A 23,417-nucleotide genomic window follows, 5' to 3' on the forward strand; every position below is an offset into this window, starting at 1 on the left:
GGTAGAGACAAACAGCAGAACGCACTAGGATGCCATTCAGGGCCGGATTAACCTTTTGTAGGCCCGGCGCCAAACATAATTGTGGGGCCCCATGGGGGCAATGGAGCATGGCGCAGGGGGGTCGGTCCCCAGAACAAGGGACCAGCCAGGGGCAATGGGTCACAGCATGACAGGGGTGGCCCTGCTCCACCCAGCCCAGTGTGAGGGCACTATTTACAAACTGGCAGTTGCCAGATGCACAATAGCCCACCCGGCACTGTGCTGCCAGCATGCCCCTTCTCCTCGGGGGTGGGCGCATGCCATGCCACGCCACACAGCCTCCCTGCCCAACATCAGAACACGCCCCCTCCCCCCGATTCCCTATGGTCAGAGCCCCCACCAGATCCTGCCACAAATGTATAGCGCCCTGCACACCACCGTAACTGCCCAGCACCTCACCCAGAACCCCCACTCCCTAGTGTCCCAACACACAGATCTTCCCCGCCCCCTCACAGCCATGCACCCACCCCCAGGCCCTCCAGAGACCCACTCCCCTACCCCCCAGCCCCACTCACCAGCCCTGCTGGGATGTGACTGTGTCTGCTGGGCTGAGCCACCAGCGCAGACAGGGCTGGTCCCGGGGTGGGGAATCGCTCCGGCCCCTTGCAAGTGGCGAGATCAGCCAGACCAGGGCCTGCCCATCCCGGGCTCCCTCAGGACCCACTTGCCTGGAGGGGCCCACCCAAGCCCCTCCCCCCCACTCCACTGTTCCTCCCCACAACTGACCGAGACTGGCCAGGCTTCTGCACCAGACCCAGGTGGCTCAGCTCCAGGGAGACAGGTGGTGGGAAGCAGAGACTGACCGGAGCCGGAGGTGCGCTAGGGTCAGGCCAGGAGGCAGAGAGAAGCGGGCAGGTGGGGCCAGGGGCTGGAGAGCAGCCCTTGGCCAGCCGGCGGGCAAGCCAACAGGAGCAAATGGTGGAGGGGGAGCCAGTGGGCTGGCAGGGTCTGAGGGCACAGTGCAAGCAGAGCAGGTCGGGGCCCCTTCTGAGCATGGGCCTGGCTCCATGGAGCCACTGATGCCATTTATGGACAGTGTTGTGTGACTCTATATTGCTGAGTAAAAACAACGAGGAGTACTTGTGGCACCTTAGAGACTAACAAATTTATTTGGGCATTTTATATTTTATATTGCTGAGTGTAGCACTTAGACACCAAAAGTGATACTATTCTAGAAATACATAAAGGGCAGCCAACGGCAGAGGTCAGTCTAAAACTCCGGTATATTTTGCTCCCAGCCATGTGCACACTTTTTTAAGCTATGGTTTCATTCCTTTAGGGCCTTCAGGGTCTTTTCCCAAATCTTCTGAGAATTGTTAAACTAGATCACTAAAACACCATAGAATCATAGAATATCAGGGTTGGAAGGGACCCCAGAAGGTCATCTAGTCCAACCCCCTGCTCGAAGCAGGACCAAGTCCCAGTTAAATCATCCCAGCCAGGGCTTTGTCAAGCCTGACCTTAAAAACCTCTAAGGAAGGAGATTCTACCACCTCCCTAGGTAACGCATTCCAGTGTTTCACCACCCTCTTAGTGAAAAAGTTTTTCCTAATATCCAATCTAAACCTCCCCCACTGCAACTTGAGACCATTACTCCTCGTTCTGTCATCTGCTACCATTGAGAACAGTCTAGAGCCATCCTCTTTGGAACCCCCTTTCAGGTACTTGAAAGCAGCTATCAAATCCCCCCTCATTCTTCTCTTCTGTAGACTAAACAATCCCAGCTCCCTCAGCCTCTCCTCATAAGTCATGTGTTCTAGACCCCTAATCATTTTTGTTGCCCTTCGCTGGACTCTCTCCAATTTATCCACATCCTTCTTGTAGTGTGGGGCCCAAAACTGGACACAGTACTCCAGACAAGGCCTCACCAATGTCGAATAGAGGGGAACGATCACGTCCCTCAATCTGCTCGCTATGCCCCTACTTATACATCCCAAAATGCCATTGGCCTTCTTGGCAACAAGGGCACACTGCTGACTCATATCCAGCTTCTCGTCCACTGTCACCCCTAGGTCCTTTTCCGCAGAACTGCTGCCTAGCCATTCGGTCCCTAGTCTGTAGCGGTGCATTGGATTCTTCAGTCCTAAGTGCAGGACCCTGCACTTATCCTTATTGAACCTCATCAGATTTCTTTTGGCCCAATCCTCCAATTTGTCTAGGTCCTTCTGTATCCTATCCCTCCCCTCCAGCGCATCTACCACTCCTCCCAGTTTAGTATCATCCGCAAATTTGCTGAGAGTGCAATCCACACCATCCTCCAGATCATTTATGAAGATATTGAACAAAACCGGCCCCAGGACCGACCCCTGGGGCACTCCACTTGACACCGGCTGCCAACTAGACATGGAGCCATTGATCACTACCCGTTGAGCCCGACAATCTAGCCAACTTTCTACCCACCTTATAGTGCATTCATCCAGCCCATACTTCCTTAACTTGCTGACAAGAATACTGTGGGAGACCGTGTCAAAAGCTTTGCTAAAGTCAAGAAACAATACATCCACTGCTTTCCCTTCATCCACAGAACCAGTAATCTCATCATAAAAGGCGATTAGATTAGTCAGGCACTGTACAAGACAAAATGAAGGTGGTCCTTGTCCTGAGGGACTTGCAACCCAAGAGAGACAAGACAGACAGGGAATCCTGGGACGGCCAAAGGAAAAGGATTTGACAGACTCAACTATTTGTTGGTTTAGATCAGGGTTGGCAACCTATGGCACACGTGCCAAAGACAGCACACAAGCCCATTTTTAATGGCAGCTGCCAGCTCTCCTGCCTCTTCCCACAGTGTGCTGAGTTCCTGCCCCTCCTCCTCTTCATCCCTCCCTCCCTGTTGGCCCTTACGAGGGAGGGGGTGGAGGAGGAGCGGAGTCAGCGTGCTCACTGCTCCCGACGACGGAGGCAGAAAAGAAGCAGGGGCAGGACCTCGCAGGGGCGGGGCATATCCCCTCCAGCCCCCTGCTGTGAGCACCCCATAACCCCAGCCCTCTGCCCTGACCCCCCCACACACAAACCCAGCCCTCTGCCCTGAGCCCTGCAGCCCCGCACACCCCCAAGGCCCCTGCTCTGAGCCCTGTACCCCCCTCACACACACCCAGCCCTCTGCTTGACTCCTTTACCCCCCCCAAGACCCCAGCCCTGACTCTGGCACCCCCACACATACCCAGGCCCCCATGCCCTGACACCTGCACCCCCCTCACATGCCCCCAGCCCTCTGCCCTGACTCTTGCACCCCGCCACATCCCCAGCCCCCCCCACACCCCATGCACCCCCCACATCCCCACCCCCACCCTGAGCACCAAACAGGAGCTCCTGCACCTCCCCCACCACATTCCCACCTGCACCCCTCCCAGCAAATGGGAGCTGCCAACTACACCATCAACCAACTACACCATCCACCCTATAGCAACTTCATCTAGACCATATTTCCCTAATTTCTGTATGAGACTGGCAAGCCTTACTAAAAATTAAGGTCTCTCAAATCAAAAGCTTCCCTCCTCCCCCTCCACGAGGCCAGTAACCCTGTCAAAGAAGAAAATTAGGCTGGTCTGGCATAATTTGTTCTTGACAAATCCATGTTGGCTATTAATTATTACCCTATTATTCTTTAGGTGCTTACAAATTAATCGTTTAATAATTTGTTCCATATCTTGCTGGGTGTCAAAGTCAGGCTGATTGGTCTAGAATTTCCAAGGTCCTCTTTGTTATCCATTTTCAAGATAGTTACTATATTTATCTTCTCCATTCCCCTCATGAGTTCTCAAAGATAATCGCTAACGGTTCCAAGATTGCTTCAGCTAGTTGCTTAAGCACTCCAACTTGAATTTCATCAGACCCTGCCAACTTAATTACATCTAACCTATCTAAATATTCTTTAACCTGTTCTCTCTCTCTTTTAACTTGTGTTCCTTCCTCCTTGTTGTTACTATGAATTGTGTTAAGTATATGGTCAAAATTAACCTTTTTAAGTGAACACTAAAGCAAAATATGCATTGAATACTTCAGCCTTTTTGAAGTCACCTGTTATTAGCTCTCCTTCCCCACCAAACAGGAAGGGCCTACACATTCTCTCATCTCTCTCTTGCTCCTAGTATATGTATAAAGCCTTTTCTTATTGCTTTGGATATCTTTTGTTCGGTGTAACTCATTTTTTGCCTTAGCCTTTCTGATTCTGTCCCTACATGCTTCTGTTATTCTTTGGTATTCATGCTTAGCAAGTTGACCATGTTTCTACTTTTGTAGGATTCCTTTTGATTTTCAGGTCATTAAAGAACTCCTGATGGAGCCATATTGGCTTCTTTCTTCCTATCTTTCCCTCCCATCAGGACAGTAGGCTACTGTGCCTTTAATATTGTCTCTGAGAAACTGCCAGCTCTCCTGAACTCCTTTATACCTTAGATTTTCTTCTTACAGGACCCTACCTACCAGCTCTCTGAGTTTGTTAAAGCCTGCTTTTTTAATTCCATGGTGCTTATACTGCTGCTCTCACTCTTTCCTTAGAATCATAAAATCTATCATTTCATGATCACTTTAACCTAAATTGCTTCCACCTTCATATTCGCAACCAATTCCTCCCTGTTAGTCAGAATCAAGTCTAAAATGGCTGCCCTTCAGTTACTTCCTTAACTTTCTGAAACAAGAAGTTGTCCCCAATACATTCCAAGAACTTTTTGGAGATTTTGTATTTTGCCATATTACTTTTCCAACAAATATCTGGGTAGTTCAAGTCCCACATAGGTACAAAGGTATGGGGACCTTTAACATTTCAACACTTTGTATGGGAAAGCGACATTATGTAAATTTTATCGGTTTCTATAATTAGTAATAATCTAATTCCCCTTTCTAAATCTTGTACAGTTGGACACCTGATAATAACGTAGCCTGCCTTTTCAGGTGTATGGTGCAGGTGTGTGTGTGTGGGGAATATTAAAAAACCTCTAAAAATAAAGTTAAATTAATTTTTTTCTAAAAATTCTCTATTTCTATTTGGCTCTTCTATGACTATGTGATATAAATGCCAGTGAAGACTTTCTAAGTCCCTCATACCTTTGCCAGTAGTAAGTATGTGGCCAGCATACTGACAAAAAGCTTTACACCGCAGCATACATACTTCTCTCTCATAGTATTATTATACAGCTTTGTTTACACCCAACTTTTATTACATACAAAGAAGCACCTATCCATTGTTCTAGGCAATCCTTTATATATTTTAGAACAATTAAAAAACCCAGACTCTTCCAGTACTCTCACTTTGTCCAATAATTAATACATTTATAACCAAGCTGCTACAATATGTAACCCATCTTTGTGATCTCCCGGTGTCTCAAAGCCAGAATACACACAGCCTTGGATCAGATGGGAGGTAGGAGGGGGAGAAGCAACTTGGAAAGCGGAATGGCCCTCAAGGAGAACACCCCACCAGATGTCTCCCTCACTCTTATACGAGTGGAGCTCCAACTCAGACACCTCCACTGCTCACAACAGTGACTGCAAGCCATGGGGAGAGAGGTGTTCGGTCACACAGGTACCAGTCCATTTAGGGCTAGATCAAAATCAATAACAAATTTTAGCCAATACCTAGTAGGTCGCCAGTATGGATCCAAAAAACACTGCTGTCGTGTGCTCCCAGAAAGATGTACACTATAAAAAGAGCACTAACAAATTCAAAATCAGCTTCAAACTTCTGAATAGATTCAGGATCTAGCCACACAGAGCACAGTACAATGGTTTATTCTAGAAGTGACAAAGGCGTGACTAGTCCATTCATATCCAAAAAAAATGGCAGCTTCCTGGCTGTAAATAGATGAAATAAAGCTGTTCTGGCCACATCTGATATGTGCTCTTTTAAGAGCTAGAAGTCCAATCAGACTTCTAGATTGTTCACCTGCCCCACAAATGAAAAGCTAAACCAACCAACCAGAGAGGGGCAAATATGGATTCCTGCCAGCTAGCTGTCCCAAACATCATTTTCATCCTCTCTGGATTGAGTATTATTTTATATTTCTCACACACACACACCCCTATGCCAAAGCAGCAATGAACTAAAAACAGACTTTTAAAGACTAACAATTACCATCTTCTGTAAAATTAGACAAGAAAACTAGACTATATATTTGGCTCTGTAGATGGGAAACACACTCTGCTAAAACCCATTTGTAATTCTCTACTGCCCTCTAAAGGCTGTTTCAAGATTTTCAACTTTGTAGTTTGGATGATTAAAAACAGGTGTATTACGTATATCTTTGGACTAGACATTATCAAAATAGCCACAAAAGGTTGATATTAATCTGAATAAGACAAAAGAGGTTTTTTTTTTGTTAATACTATAGATTTTTTACCTAACACATGCAGTGAAGCAGTCGTAGCTCAGAGTAAGGCTGTGGCCAGAACTCCATCTTTGGCATGAACTAGAATCCCCAAGTATTCCAGCACACAAAAATGTAAAACATAACCCAACAATTCCCCCCAAGCATAAATGATTAAGGTAAGTTTTCCACATAATACTTAGTTTTGCTGTTAATTAACACAAACAAGGGCTTTAGTGTTACTTCTGGTTTTGCATGCTGTCAGGGTTCCCTCCCCACTCTGAACTCTAGGGTACAGATGTGGGGACCCGCACGAAAGACCCCCTAAGCTTATTTTTACCAGCTTAGGCTAAAAACTTTCCCAAGGCACAAATTTCGTCTTGTCCTTGAACAGTATGCTGCCACCACCAAGTGATTTAGACAAAGAACAGGGAAAGGACCACTTGGAGTTCCTATTTCCCCAAAATATCCCCCCAAGCCCTTACACCCCCTTTCCTGGGGAGGCTTGAGAATAAACAAGTTGAGCACAAATCAGCCTTGGATTTTTAAGACCCAAAAAACCCACTCAGATTCTTAAAAAACAGAACTTTATTAGAAGAACAAAAAAAAGATAAGAGAACAACTCTATAAGATCAGAATGGAAGATAATCTTACAGGCAGTCAGATTCAAAACAGAGTATCCCTCTAGGCAAAACCTTAAGTTACAAAAAGACACAAAACAGGAATACACATTTCCTCCAGCACAGCGAATTTCACAAGCCAAAACAAAGAAAACCTAACGCATTTTCTAGCTAGATTACTTACTAACTGTACAGGAGCTGGAGGGCTTGCATCCTTGATCTGTTCCCGGCAAAGGTATCACACAGACAAAAGCCTTTTCCCCCCCTCCAGATTTGAAAGCATCTTAATCCCTCATTGGTCATTTTGGGTCAGGTGCCAGCCAGGTTACCTGAGTTTCTTAACCCTTTACAGGTAAAAGGACTTTGCCTCTGGTCAGGAGGGATTTTATAGCACTGTATGCAGAAAGGTGGTTACCCTTCCCTTTATATTTATGACACATGTGCATAACCCACAGGTCAAATTAAGAGGGAATGTAAGTAGGTGTCAAGTTAGGCCTACTTAAACTGATGTAGCCATTGAAGTAAGATGTGTTGAAATTGGCAATGTAATTTACAAACCAAAGAACTGGAAGAAGTCATGAGTTAAAGTAGGTGGCCATCTACTTTAATATAACCCTTCTTAAATCCTCTTGTTCATTGCCTTGCTTGCTACACTCCTCTTCCAGCCCCTCAGCACATGCATTGCCACCAAATCAGACTTCACTTTACTGAAGGGACAGGAGGCGATATGTAAAATAGGATGCAAGTTAAAAAACTAGTAATGGAGCTACATCTGAAGTAAGTCTAAGGGGAGCTTCTGAGAGCCTAAGTTAGTGTAATGCACATATTTGTGGAGGGTGGGAGTTGGGGGGGGGAGAACTGGAAGGTTTAAGATTCAACAGTTTCAGACTAAGACGTATATCTCAATTTATTACGCTGAGGCAGAGGAAGAGGAAAAAGAGAAGGTTACTCACCTTGCAATAACTGAGATTCTTCGAGATGTGTGTCCCTGTGGGTGCTCCACTCCAGGTGACGGTGCGTCCTGGCACCATTGATCGGAGATCTTTGGTAGCAGTGCCTAGTCGGGACGCACACATCCAGCTGTTCTCGTGGCATCATTAGGGTCTATCTGTGCATGCGCGTCCCACAACCCCTCAGTTCCTTCTCTACCGTAGGGTCGTCTGATTCGTACTTCAAAGTAGAGGGGAGGAGGGTGGGTAGTGGAGCATCTCGAAAAACCTCAGTTACTGCAAGGTGAGTAACCTTCTATTCTTCTTCGAGTGCTGTCCCTGTGGGTGCTCCACTCCAGATGAATGTGAAGCAGTACCCACTATGGTTGCTGGGACTTTGGAGTTGCGTCATTGATACCAGAAGACAATACTGTATGGCCTACTATGGTGTCCTGTGTGATAGCGTCATGTTTGGCGAACGTGTGGTCTGATGCCCATGTGGCCGCCTTGCATATGTCAGTAACAGTTAAGTTTTGCAGGAATGCAACGGATGTTGACATCGCTCTAGTAAAGTGTGTTCTGATGCCCTTGTGGGGTTGAGCATTCTGGGTCTGGTAGCAGGACCTAATGCATTCAGATATCCACTTGGAGAGTCATTGCGTGGAAATAGCAGCACCCTTCGATTGCTCAGTAGTGGACACAAATAGTCTAGGGGATTTACGGAATGCCTTAGTTCTGTCTAGATAAAAGGCAATTACACGTCTGACATCAAGAGTATGTAATGCCGCTTCTTGTGAGTTCTTATGAGGTTTGGGGTAGGATGCAGGTAAGTGTACTGGCTGACTGAAGTGGAAGGTGGACGCCGCCTTGGGAAGGAATTTGGGGTGGAGTCACATCGTAATCTTATCTTTAAAGAAAATCATGTAGGGAGGGAAGGCCGTTAGTGTGCTTATTTCCACGACCCTTCTCACCAATGTTATGGTGACCAAGAAAGCTACTTTCATGGACATGTGTAGTATGGAGGAGGTAGCCAGTTGTCCAAAGGGAGGTTTCATAAGACGCCGGAGAACTAGGTTCAGATTCCAGTTAGATGAATCTCAGGGTAAAGGTTTTGAAGGCCCGTGAGGAAGCATTTTATGGTGGGGTGGGTGAAAACTGAAAACCCGTCCAGCGTGTCATGGAAGGTATTAACTGCCGCGAGGTGTACTCTGATAGAGCTGAGCGATAGTCTATCTTTTTTCAGTTGTAAGAGGTAGTCCAAGGTATCAGGGAAAGGCATGGTCTGGGGTGGCAAGTTTCTGAGGGAGCACCATATGGAGAACTGTTTCCATTTTTGCAGGTAAGTCTTACGAGTGGATAGTCGTCTACTGTGGAGGATGACATGTTGGACCTGCTCCGAACAAGCTAGTTCGTGTGTTTGGAACCATGAAGGAACCACGCCGTCAGATGGAGCTTCTGCAGTTGTGGATGGAGAATCTGACTATTGCACTGGAAAAGCAGATCCAGACTCTTGGAAAGAGTTCTTGGAGGGTGGATGGACATGTGCAGCAGGTAAGGATACTATGTCTGTCTGGGCCAGGCTGGGGCAATAAGTATCACCCTGGCCTTGTTCTCTTTGATCTTTCATAGGACTCTGTATCAGTGGGACTGGCGGAAAAGTGTACATAAGTGTTTTGTTCCACGGAATGAGGAACGCGTCTCCGAGGGACGCGGTCCCAAGTCCCGCTTTGGAGTGGAATAGATTGCATTTGTGCTTTTGTGTTGTGGCAAACAGGTCTACAGACGGGGTGCCCCAGTAGGAGAAGAGCTGTCGTAGTATCGTGGGATGCAATTCCCATTTGTGTTCTTGTGAAAAGTGTCTGCTGAGCGTGTCAGCGGTAGTGTTCTGACACCCAGGCAGGTAGGAAGCAGTAATCTCTATGTGACGTTGTATGCACCGGTTCCACAGTTGGATGGCTTGGTGCATAGGGAGTGCGATAGCGCCCCCCCATCTGTTGATGTAGAACTTACATGCTATATTGTCTGTCAAGAGCTGAACAGATTTGTTCCTTATGATTGGGAGAAAGTGGAGGCAGGCATATCTGACTGCTCTGAGCTCTAGAAGATTTATGTGCAAACGTGTCTCTGAAAGGAACCATCAGCCCTGTGTTGTGAGAGCTCCTAGGTGCGCTCCCCAGCATATCAGGGAAACGTCTTTCATGATCATGAGCACAGGGAATTTTGATGGAAGGGGACGCCCGCGCACGTGTTTCCCGTTTTTGTCCACCATTGTAGGGTGGCGAATACCTTTGCTGGAGGAGTTAGCATCATGCGGTGGCTGTGCCTGCTGAGAGGGGTGCTCGTGAGAGGGGTCCCTGAAGAGGGTCGGGGAAGAGGGAAAGGTGGGTGGGCATGAAATGAAAGGGATGGAGTAGCCCAATTGTACTATTTCCAGGACCAGCGGTCCTGGACATGGTGGAAAAACTGGAGGTGGTGGCCAAATGGGCAAGGAAGCAGTGGTGCCAAGGGATGGTCATTGTCAGGCTTGGTGCCAACGTTCTTGTCAGCACCGGGGTGGACAGCGCTGCTGGTACCGGGTCCGTCTGTGGTGCCGGCAGGGCTGGTGCCGAGGAAAGCTGCCCACTGGGCAGCGGCCGGGGGGGGCGCGGCTCGAGTCCTGGTTTCTGCACCTCATGTGAGCCATGCCTACGGTGCTGGGGCATTCAGCTGTGCCGGTTTTTGGTGTGGTCAGCACTGGGGGAAAGTGATTTCACCAGAGACCTTTTCTGTTTCTGTAGGTCTCTCGGTGGAGAGGTTTGGGCTTCCTGCCTCTTCGCATGAGCGGGTGAAGCCAAGCTCCTGGTTGGTGCCGACCTGGTAGGGGAGCGTGAGGGAGAGGGTTTACTTGTGCCTGTCTCCATTGGTGGCTGCAGAGATTTCTCCATAAAGAGCATTTTTAGCTGCAGGTCTCTGTAACCGCGAGTCCTGGTTTTCAGGCTAGTACAATGGACACACTTAGCAGGGACGTGTGTCTCGCCTAGACACTTCACACACAGTGAGTGTCCATCAGACCGCGGCACAGACTCATTGAAGGAGCCGCATTTTTTTAATCCAGGGGACCCCGGCATCATGAAGCTATGATTGCCTGAGGGGAAGTCTCAACGGGAGACAAATGTGAGAGGAAAAAAAAGTGTTTGTTTTTTTTAAACCAACAAACAAGGAGTAACTATTCTAAAGGGAGGGAAAGAACTGGGATACATCTATCTAACTATTGCTACTTATTTCCTTCAGTGACCAGGGAAGAGGTTCAGCACTGCCTCGAGTTCAGTCTTCAGCCGAGGACGGTTGAGAAGGAACTGAGGGGGTGCAGGACATGTGTGCACAGACAGACCCTAACGACGCCACAAGACAACAGCTAAGCGCGTGCGCCCTGACCAGGCACTGCTAGTGAAGATCTCTGATCAACAGCGCCAGATTGCACCGTCACCTGGAGTGGAGCACCCACAGGGACAGCCCTCAAAGAAGAAGTAATGTTTATCAATGGAATAGCTCTGCCAAGCTGTGGCCAACAATTATTGCAAATGGAATCCTTTGAACTCCTATGCAAGTGTTAATTCATTGATATAATTGTATGCCCTTTTTGTGCAACCTCTCTCTATTAATATAATTGTTTTCCAGGTTGGACATCACCTGACTTTCCCAGACGTCATTTCACAGCACCTACATTGCAACAGTATTTCCACGTAAACTAAATCAAGAGTGCAATGATCTCTCACCTACACACGTTACAGATGGAAACCTATAATCTTGAATGTCCCATTGATAGAGCCCTGCACAGATACAAAATTTTTATCCCCATCTGATCTGCAAACATGGTCTATGGATATAAAGTGGATATCCATGGATTTGCAGGGCTCTAGCAACTGAGTTTGTTGAGTCCTGCTGTACCAGCACTGAGTACTCAATACAGTATAATTATCTTAGTTTCGATCCAGTGTTAGGATGCTTGACGAAATGGTAATGTTGTGTATGTATGGTTTATTGTTCACTTTACATCCTATTTTGGCACTGCCTAGGACAGTGGGGAAGCGAACACTTCATAGGAGTTTAGTATAGATCAAGACTCTGATCATATATCTGTCAGTGTCTCAGTCTTGCCTTTCTGCAGTTCCTAGAATTACAAAGAATTGGACAAGTCTGTCTAATCAGAAGATGGAACAACTTGATTTTATTTTAGAACTTGTGTTGCCCTATCACTATTTTTGGCTCCATTCGCATAAGATGGAAATATAATGAAAGCAATATCTCCATCAATGGTTTTATGCCAGATGCAACTGAACCAATTTACAAGAATCCAGAGTGCATTCTGCAACATATCCTAAAAATATTTCTAAGCAAGCTTATAGAAGCAGGAGACAAGTCCTGCTTTTCAAATGTGGGGTGCAGGCAACAAGAATATTAGAAAGCATCTGTCAGATTCATCTCCATCTATGTTTTATTGGAGACTTCTCCCCACTATACTCATTGCAATAAGTGGAGTGACTTCACTCCACTTTCATGCATGTGAAAAGTGCTCATTGTGCAGGCTCAGGTAATCCGTTACCTCAAGACCACACACAAATACATTTGGGTACAATCCTGACATGAAGAGTCTATAGCTCTCAAGCCACTTAGAGATACAGCTTCCAATTTTAGATTGATATGGAAATGGTGTAAAGTTCCAGAGACTGCTGCCCCAATAGATAAAAGTATGTTGTACCAGGGTGGTCACGCAGCTCCGGCCCTGAAGGAGTGAAAGCAGCCCTGGAGAGGGCTGTGGCTGGGAATAGCTGGGCTGATTGGGGGAAGCAGACACAGCTGGAACCACGCCTCAATCAGGCCACAGCTGGCCCTTATAAGAGGGCTGTGGGCCAAAAGCTGGAGGAGTCTCTTTAGCTGAAGGGAGAGAAGGACCTTGTTGCTGGGAGCTGAGCAGGGTACCTAGAGTGGAGCAGGGCTGGGGGAAGGCCAGAGGAGATGGGGAGCTCCAACCTGGAAAACACCTAGGCTGCAGGCCTTGGTAAAGGCCCAGAAAGGTACTGGGGCTGCAGAGGGGCAGCCTGGGAATAGGCAGAGGCACCTGGTCCTAACCCCTTGCCATTGATGAGTGGCCATTACAGACTGCAGTCTGCCCCAGGGAAAGGGGGCTGGATGACGATTGGCAGTAGCCACTGAGGCAAGGTGGGTTTAGAAGGTTGGGGGTTCCCCTGGGAGGGAAGACCCAGAGTGTGGGGGTACTGCTGGGGCAGAACCGCAGGGTAAAGGGCACCGGGAGCAACACAGGGCCAGCGGCAGATGAGACGCTGGCCTGCAGAGGACATGCCGTAAGCTGGAAAAGAGCTAATTACCAGACAACCAGCAGGAGGCACTGCCGCCGGTGAGTTTCGTCTTGCTACACATGTTAATATTTGTGAACAGCCAAGTGAGGAAACAGAGGGTGAAATGCTATCGTTATCTCACCCAATTGTACCCAAGTATTGCAGAGTTCTCATTGCTTATAGGATGTGTATCATATCCCACGTATTACATTCACACACCATAGGAAAGTAGTCTCAAGGTAGCCATATTGATCAGTATAAATCAAACTTGAAAATTCAGAGGAACTGGGGGAAAAGGGAGGTAAAGCCTAGCCCAATACAATATATGGACACTTCTCTACCACCCAGTCTGCTCACTACCACATTTCCAGCAGGGAAGAGCAGATGAATTGGAGGGCAACAAGTTGTTGTGACTCTTGTTAGTGCTAGTATGCTTCAGAGCTTTCAAATTTCACTCCTACCCTGGCAGCTCTGCACCTCCTCCCTTCCTTTATACCGATTTAATCCTAGCAATGGAGTGGAGTAAGGGTGGCAGGCAGGGAAACTACTAAGCTTTGACGGGTGATTCAAAGGGTCTTGCTACTTTCAACTATAACTACTCCCTTTAGCTGGGGAGTGGAACACCATAAAGAGCATGTGGGACAGAACAGGAGGAGGAGGAAAAAAAGCACTACAGGGAAGAGACAGGCTGAGAGGAACAAAGGAAAGGGGAAGAACAGGTGGTAGCAGGTGCGAAAAAACAACAGAGAATTAGAAAAAAAAACCAGCAAAGAAAAGAGAAGACTATGAACATAGGAGAAATATTTTGTCATACTCCTCATCAAAAAAGGAAAAATTAGAAACCAACACCTGGCAATATCTCCAGGAGCAGCAGATGTTTTTCTGAGGATGGGCCTAAAACAGTGGTTCTCAAACTGTGGGTCGGGACCCTTTTAAGGAGTCACCAGGGCTGACTTAGGCTTGCTGGGACCCAAGGCCAGAGCCGAAGCTTGAGCCCCACCGCCTAGGGCCAAAGCTGAAGTTCAAGCTCCACCACCCAGGGCCAAGGCCCGAGGGCTTCAACCCTGGGTGGTGTGGCTCAGGTTACAGGCTCCCTGCTAGAGCTGAAGTCCTTGGGCTTCAGCTTTGGCCTCCCCACCCTGGGCGGTGGGGCTCGGGCTTTGGCTTTCACCCCTCGACCCGGGCAGTGGGGATCAGGCTTTGGTTCCCTCTTTTGGGGTCGTGTAAAAATTTTTGTTGTCAGAAGGGGGTCATGGTGCAATGAAGTTTGAGAATCCCTGACCTAAGAGATTTAAGAGATGATGCCTTTTTTCAGGAAGGCAGGGTCTCTAATAATAATGGACCCAATTCCCTTTGCAAGATTTTGCCAGCCAAGAGGGCCATGGATCCAAGTTACAGATTACAATACGACGTTATTATATGTATAGCACTAACAGCTTTGCTGATAGCTGTGAAGACAAGGGCTCTGCCCCATTTAGCATATTGTAATCGAAACCAGTTGAAATTTAATTAGGGAAAATAAAATTTGTAACAAACAAACTCAAGTGTTTGTAGCTCAATACTGATGTTGTTTTATGCTTTCCTATTTTTTTTAAAGTACTTATTACAAAAAACAATGAAAACTTTATCAAGATTAGCTGTTCTATTATGACTGCCTTAGTTTATTTTCCATGTGTTAAAACTACAAACAAAATAAATACACCTCAAAGCACATTTAAAACTGAACAAACCCTCCACCCACTGCCTCTTGTGCTCTCATTTAGACAAACAACACTGGCGTTATGCTCTTAAATGCTCCATGTTAAAGTTATCACCATGTATGCAAGGGCAATGGAGTATCTAATTTCAGTTTTAGCCATACAACAGGATTTTCTTTTTAAATACAGTTCCAAATTTACTGAACAAAATTAGCTTTTGCTCTGCACAATAAACAGAACACTATCTTATTTATTACAACTAAGGAAGATATTTAAAAACTTTATTTTTTTAATTAAAATACACTAACCTATGAATAGGTGGAAAAGCTATTTCAGATATCAGTGCTGGGCCTACAATATATAATGGACAATGTGAGACTAAAACTGCCCACATGGAACCCTACTGAAGCCAATCAAGCTTCGCCTGGGCGCAGCTGTCTACCTTCATGTTGTCCCTTGCAGGATTGGGACCTTAATTTATAAAAGGTTCAGCTATCTAATAATCTGACTGTAGTAAAAGAAACTGCCACACTGTAGCAAACAGTACTGGCAAAATACAAAATAAGTGATTTACATGTATTCTGAAAAAATTGATTAAAACATTAATATATATAATCTTGATTGTGAGATCTTTTTAAAAATATACATAGTAGGCCTAGTTTAGAGTTTAGCTACTTCTGACTGATGCCAAGCTGTTTTGATGCATCTTTTAAAAACAACTGCATTGATTTTCATCTTTTCCCTCCCCTGAACAAAACAGAAAGAAAGCGAACAGAAGCCTAAGAAGTTCTCAATGCCCAATAATTCAATGGCTGAAGATCAACAAGCAGCAATACAAAAGTCATAGGATAGACTTTCCATTCCCAGCTACCATGCCATTTCTTCTTCACTCAAAATTTCTGATGTGATCAAGTTAAATAATAAAAACAAGACATTTCTGAGTAGGTGGCAACAAAATGTTATTTATAAATTCTTTTTTTATCTCCACTAGCTGGATTTTTCTCTTGTGTACAATTTTAGCTAAATTGCATCTAAACACGAGTTAGCACGTTACCCATTTTGTTTTTCCCCTACCTGGCATACATTTCAGGAGCTTTGCATTGCACATATGTCCTTTCCATATGTCTGTGAGAATATATTCCATCCGCTTTGCTCGCCAAAGGAAGTTAAACACCCTTAGGTAGTGGCTCATGCACTCTCGTGTAAATACCTGCAAATAAAATCAATATAACAGCTTAAAATAAAATTACCAGATTTACTATCTGTTCATTTGGTTTCTTTAAATCGTTCTATGCTATCCCAAGCAATGTATACAGGTTTTACCAGCAGATTACAACAGGAAATAAACCCAAAGCTCTCGGGAAGTTACTCCCTCTGTGCAGGGAGCTCATCTGGCTCAGTCATCAACGGCCCAAGCAATAGGCAAAACACCATTATAAAAGCTGAATCAGAAAACCATTAGAGTAAAAGGTTCTACTACACTAAAATAAAGTCAAAGTCTAGACTGGCACAGGAGGACTTTTCAAAACCAAGTGATCAGGCAAGTCTCCAGAATCTCTCTGTGCAACAACAGTCATAGGCTGGCGTACGGGTGAATAGGGGAAAAAAGATTTTCTACAGCGTGAAGAAACTGCCTCAAGGCAGTTTACAGACTACGTCAAGTCAGCAATGATGTATCTAAGGCTGCCCAGGTGGGCTTTAGAGCACTAGAACAGAAACATCCCTTTTCAGTCTCAGACAGACCCAACAATGGAACAAGCCTTGAATGACGACAGTTTCTTTACAATGGACTGTGTAACCTTCCCTAAGGTTGTCAATACAAATAAGACACTGATCCCTTTTAACCTGTTAGACTTTCTTAAGACCCCTAAAGAGAAAGCAAGAGCTGATCTGAATAAGGTAACTTCAGGACCTATTTTCGGACACACACAGAGCTCTTTCAGTGTATGAAGATACTTCTCTCTTACTTCATTGGGGTGGACAGGAGAGGGAGAGAAACTTGAGTCAAAAGGAAAAGGAAACCCATCTTGGGAAGGACAACAGGAAAAAAACAATGATTAAGCCTATCCCGATGATAAACCAGGAACATATTCCTGCATTAAAGAGCATAAGTTTCCCCATACACCCATCATCAGGCAGATAGCTACCAGAAGATTAAAGGTGAGTCTCTCTCAGATGTTCCTAGGGACCGTGTCACATGGTGGCTGGCTCCTTAAGGGGAGAAGCACCTAAGACCACCTATGACCAGCTTAATTCACTTCCCAGGTAAGAAGAATGGAGATTCTATGACAGGTGGATCAGGTGACCAATCAAGCCTCTAATTAGGGAGAAGAATGTGGGAGAGGAAGAAGCTCAAGTGGGAGCCTCTAACAAACCATCTAAGATGGATGGGAAGGCTAAACAGGACAGAAGCATGGGAGCCTGGCTTGAGGAAACAGCTTCAGGTGAGTGCTGCAGAGAGACAGAATGGCTCCTCCACAGAATAAAGGGACTGTTTGGATGATAACCCAGCTCCAGGAAGGAGAGCTGGGGGGAAAGAAAGACTGAACTGTGACCACTCTCCAGGAAGGAAGGCTGAGGCCTCTTGGTTCCCAGACACTGGACTTCATTATGAAGCACCTACTCTTCCTACCCAGCCAAAAAAAAAAAAACACCAACATGTGGCAGTGGGGTGTGTGGCCCATGAACCCCTCAATGCCAACTGGCAAGGCGGTAACAAGAATATCCTGATTCTGTTATGTACACTCTGGGTCACCAAAGAATGTCACATGGGTTCTTAAACGAAAGCCAGGATCACATGGGTTCATAGAATCATAGAATATCAGGGTTGGAAGGGACCTCAGGCGGTCATCTAGTCCAACCCCCTGCTCAGGGCCAATCCCCAACTAAATCTTCCCAGCCAGGGCTTTGCCAAGCCTGACCTTAAAAACCTCTAAGGAAGGAGATTCCACCACCTCCCTAGATAACCCATTCCAGTGCTTCAACCACCCTCCCAGTGAAAAAGGTTTTCCTAATATCCAATCTAAACCTCCCCCACTGCAACTTGAGACCATTACTCCTTGTTCTGTCATCTGCTACCACTGAGAACAATCTAGATCCATCTTCTTCGGAACCCCCTTTCAGTAGTTGAAAGCAGATACCAAATCCCCCCTCATTCTTCTCTTCTGCAGACTAAATAATGCCAGTTCCCTCAGCCTCTCCTCATAAAACATGTGCTCCAGCCCCCTAATCATTTTTGTTGTCCTCCGCTGGACTCTTTCCAATTTTTCCAAATCCTTCTTGTAGCGTGGGGCCCAAAACTGGACACAGTACTCCAGATGAGGCTTCACCAATGCTGACTAGAGGGGAACGACCACATCTCTCGATCTGCTGTCAATGGTCCTGCTTATACAGCCTAAAATGCCGTTAGCCTTCTTGGCAACAAGGGCACACTCTTGACTCATATCCAGCTTCTTGTCCTCTGTAACCCCTAGGTCCTTTTCTGCAGAACTGCTACCTATCCACTCTGTCCCTAGTCTGTAACCATGCATGGGATTCTTCAGTCCAAAGTGCAGGAGTCTGCACTTGTCCTTGTTGAACCTCATCAGATTTCTTTTGGCCCAGTCCTCTAATTTGTCTAGGTCCCTCTGTATCCTATTCCTACCCTCCAAGATATCTCCCACTCCGCCCAGGTTAGTGTCATCTGCAAACTTGCTGAGGGTGCAATCCACACCATCCTCCAGATCATTAATGAAGATATTGAACAAAACCGGCCCCAGGACCAACCCTTGGGGCACTCTGCTTGATACCGGCTGCCAACTAGACATGGACCCATTGATCGCTACCCGTTGAGACTGATCTAGCCAGCTTTCTATCCACCTTATAGTCCATTCATCCAGCCCATACTTCTTTGACTTGCTGGCAAGAATACTGTGGGAGACCATATCAAAAGCTTTGCTAAAGTCAAGGAATAACACATCCACTGCTTTCCCCTCATCCACAGAGCCAGTTATCTCGTCATAGAAGGCAATTAGTTTAGTCAGGCATGTTGCTAATATTGTTTTGAAATGTATGTACAGATGCTATGTAAGGGGTTACGTATGTATACTGAAAATATGTTTTAATGTATGTATTAATGTACAGTTGACAAAAGGATTTTCTGACAGAGAAGCCACCATCTCTGCTGGCATGTAAATTAAGCATTGTAAGCTACCACAATGGAGATTCATTTACATATGAAGTCAACAGAGGGACAAGCACACCAGAGAATAAGCTACAGAGGGTTATCCTGACTGAGTACAAACAATGAACTTTGGGGGAATATAAGGAGAAGGCAAGGAACACACCCCTTTATCCTGCACCTAAGGAAAGTAATTGGGCAGTGTGATTACATTCATGAAAGTGGGATTAAAACAGCCTTGATTAAAACACTACAAAGGACATTTGGGGTGAGATAACAGGCTAACCTAAGGAAGGTTATGTTTAGCCTCTAGAAAGCTTGTTATGATTTTGTTTTGAATGTAACCTTTTTGGATCCACTAACCCTACTCACCATCTCTTGAACCTCTGATAGCAAACTTATTTATAGTGAAAACGATACTATAGCTTAGTGGTGTGGTATTATACAAGCTGCTAATCCTTAGCTGAATCAAATAGGCTGGTGTGTATGTTGTTCCCTTGCGGGCAGCAGGCCCAGTATTTCTGTGAGTGTTCAATGGAGAAGGGGCTGGACACTACAAGGGAATGCTTCAAAGGAACTCAGAGACTGGGCTACACCTGTTAACCTGCAAGCCAAAGGAAGGCATAGCCCAGAGGAGACTGCTTAGGTGGCTAACAGGCTGATGATGTCAGTAAAGCACAAGTAAGGCACAAGCAGGTTTCCCTCACACTGGAGCCCCACAGGGGGATGGTAACAAGGTGATGCAAAGTCCTGGGTATCTTGAGAACTGTCACAGGAGGAATCACCAAAAGAAAAAAGTAATAGACAAAAAAAAATTAAGACCAGATTTCAGAAATGCACATGCTCAAACGTTGTATGTCTATTTACCACAAATGAATGTGCAATCCTGGTAATTATGCATATGCCATTTGGAAAATCTGGGCCCAAAACCCCAAGTCCAGCTCTCTTGCTTGGTTCTGTCCACCTGCTGGAGACAGGAAAACAATTAAGCAGGATTGGACAGATACCCTCTTTATAGGAAGAGATATGTCCTAAGAACTTTGCTCCCTCCCATCTCCATCTCCTGGTATTACGATCCATATCAACTATCTGGGTTGGTCTATGGACTCTAGAGTGCTAAACTATTCTTTTTGCTTAATCTCAATGGTTTTATCTGCAGATGCTAGAGGAGAATCAATCTCTCGCTCTCTCTCACTCACACACTCCTGCAAGTTAAAATATAGTTGAACTGTAGTCCATTAAGAATAGAAGCCTTATGTATACAGAGATCTGAAGCACTAGCAGAGATATTTTCTAATGCATTCCTGAGCAACACACAGTGCTTCTCTAGAGCATTTTCCTCTTGTTAACTGAAACAGCAACTGCAAAGCTTTCCAAGTACTAACAAAACATTTCAGACGGCAGAAATGTAGCATTTTCATTTATCCAGAGTATACCTACACTGGACATGCATACACCATATGTATTTTTATTTTTACATTTTCAACAGTGAAGAGGCTTCTGTAACACACTTTAAGACATACATGAACAAAGATCAACATTACTATATTGTTATATTCTTGACTTGATTAGGAATAAAATATAAATGCATTAAATGTTATATAGGTTTCTATACATGAGATTTACAGATTACTGTATGATAGTAAGTTACATCACTTCAAAAGTTTCCAATACTTCTATGGATGCTCTTGCCATTTTCAATTTATAGCAGGACCATAAAGCTCCATTTTAGTTATGGTTCCATCACTATTCCCATTATAAACACTTGGGCTCTGTCAGACCAGAAAGCACTTCTTGTTCTTGGGAGGTTTTGAGCACCTTTCAATTCCCAATAAGATAACTGGGAGTTGAGAATGCCCAGCACTCTCCTAGAAGTGCTCAGTAATTGGACCTTTTGCTATGCATATGGAGTTTTAATATTCCTCTTCACATGTGACCTTCCAGGTCTCCCAAACAAAGGCTTGCTGGCTGCCTTCCCTGTAACTTAAAAATGAAGTGACATTTTGTTCAAAGAGCTCAGTAAAAAACAAACCTCAGGATCTACTGAGACTTTAATCCTTCATAAAACAATGCTAATTTTTCTACACTGGTTCCTAAAAATATCACTTTGCTTGAGAACATGAGGAGATACTGTCAGCAGTGACACACAGCCCTTCCCCAAACCTAGTTTCTAGTGGTCAGCTGTACACCTCAAACCCCTCATACCTGATTTTCCTTCTCTACTCAATGAGCTACTCTGGAATAGCAAGAGTTGCAGATATGGGGACTACAGTGCATTTGTGGAGAAGCCTGCATACTGGTTGATGCATGGGGGATAGACAGCAGTGAATACAGTCAAAAGTATCTGAGCCCCCCAGAAAATATTCCAGGGAAAGAGACCAAATTTCTGTGTATGTTAAAAGAAACTCACAGGAATCTTTCAGAGTAACAGCCGTGTTAGTCTGTATTCGCAAAAAGAAAAAGGAGTACTTGTGGCACCTTAGAGACTAACCAATTTATTTGAGCATAAGCTTTCATGAGCTACGGCTCACTAATCTAGAGTTTTTACTCTGGATGAAGTAGCAGGGGCTGGTAGGGATAAGAACTTTTTTTTTTTTATGTCCTGTTTAAATCAATTACCTGTATAACGTTAGGTACATTCTATGTGTTTAATTACTTGCTCAGTTGTCTACCTCCCTGTAACTACCGCTTTGAAAGGTAAAAAGTTATGTAAACAAAAAATCATCATGAACCATAAAAGTGAAAAAAACTGATTCAATAATAATAGAGACACTTTCTGTGTAAGTCATTTCACCACAATTGAGGATTACACCATGTTTCCCCAAATGGTAATGTCAAATGGTCAAAATTAGCTTAAGGGAGGTGGTTTGAAATATAAAGTTTATATGGATGAGTAATTAGCAAAAAAAGAATCTGCCCCAAAGTATAGGGAATGTGAGAATGGATGTACAAATTAGAGGCCCAGAGAGGTATTTCTCTCCTTTCTCTAACTATACATCTACGTAAAATACCTTCTGCTGGTCACTGAGACCTTGTTTAAAAGAAAAAAAGAAGAAAAAAAAAGAAAAAGCACTGAAATTTTTTACATACGGTAAAAGCATTTTGAACAATAGTGCAACTATTTTCTCATCAGTTTTAATGAATACTACATATCAAATTTAACTAGTATAAATAGATTTCCCTAAATATATTTTACAGTTTCTTGCAAATTATCCCAAATTAGTTGCTACAGTCTAGAAATAATGTCAGAAAATGAACAATCCTTTTATTAAGTACTTGCTAAAATTTTGCTGGAACAAATGTATTATTTATTTTAAGTAATGAATGTTTTAACTGTAGCATTTTAGCACTCATTAATAATTTAGAGAAACTGAGATTCTGGTTGAACTGTTAATACAATGGGTGCATCTGACATGCCAAATCTCTTTAATCATCCATTTCTACAGTAAAAAGGCTATTTTAATAACAAAGCAGTTAGCAATCTAAGTGGATATCTGAGAAATCTACACAAACTACAATATAAAGCCTTACCGTTGCAATTGGCCCATCCACATGATAGTCTAGACTGAAGACATCCCATCCAGTATCACCAGGAGATACCTATATGAAAAAAAATGCTACATTTAGTCACGTACCAAAGTCTGCACACTGCTGAAATCTTTACTGTTCCCCCAAGAACTATGTAAAAGCAGTTACGTTTGCCAAAAATGGCTTTATCAATATTATATTGCTAATTTTCACAAAGAAATACTATAACAACTTTGTTTCGTTGGTTTAACAACACGTAGATTAGACATCTTTTGAGGCTAAGCACCACATTCCCTCACTAAACTCCTATAATTTACAGAAGTCTCTCTGATGCAAGGCTGACCCAGAAAATATTCACTGTTCATTTTCTTCATAATTCCGTACCACCAGTGTCACAAAGACCCTGCCTCCGATTCTCAGAGTGGCGACTGAAGGAGCTAATTTCAGCCCCCTGATTCTGGACTACTAGCCCCTGTATAAATTACAGCAGGACTCTCCCTACTCTCTCTCTCCCTCATACTGCTCGTGTAAGGGACCTTATATCAGCAGAGGATCAAATTTAGCAGAGATAATCTTATACTTTTGGGGGTTGGCGGTGGGGAGAGGAGGGAATAGTTGGTTTAGAAGGAGGCTGTGTGTCATCCACCAGCTTTCCACCAAAGATTCACTCTAATATTGGGTGAGGAGAGGCAATTCTCTGCTGGGAATCTCCAGCCAGGGTAAGGCCAGTTTGTGCTGTGTGAGCAATACAAAGTGACCTTAGTGGGCAGAAGAATGTGACTCAACATGAATAGAGACTAGAAG

At 44.7% G+C, this 23,417-nt stretch overlaps 1 protein-coding gene across 5 annotated transcripts in view; it reads right to left on the reverse strand.

Moving 5' to 3' along the window:
* TUBGCP3 (tubulin gamma complex associated protein 3) overlaps positions 1–23,417 on the reverse strand; it is a 118,254-nt gene that overhangs the window by 9,953 nt on the left and 84,884 nt on the right. For all 5 annotated transcript variants that reach the window (XM_007063897.4, XM_037897049.2, XM_043535650.1 and 2 more), the window contains 2 exons: positions 22,617–22,685; positions 16,001–16,136 (listed from right to left, as the gene is read on the reverse strand). In XM_007063897.4, the coding sequence (XP_007063959.2) occupies positions 16,001–16,136; positions 22,617–22,685 (205 nt within the window). The remainder of the gene's footprint in view (positions 1–16,000; positions 16,137–22,616; positions 22,686–23,417) is intronic.

Source organism: Chelonia mydas, chromosome 1 (assembly GCF_015237465.2).
Source record: "Chelonia mydas isolate rCheMyd1 chromosome 1, rCheMyd1.pri.v2, whole genome shotgun sequence".
NCBI lineage: Eukaryota > Metazoa > Chordata > Testudines > Cheloniidae > Chelonia > Chelonia mydas.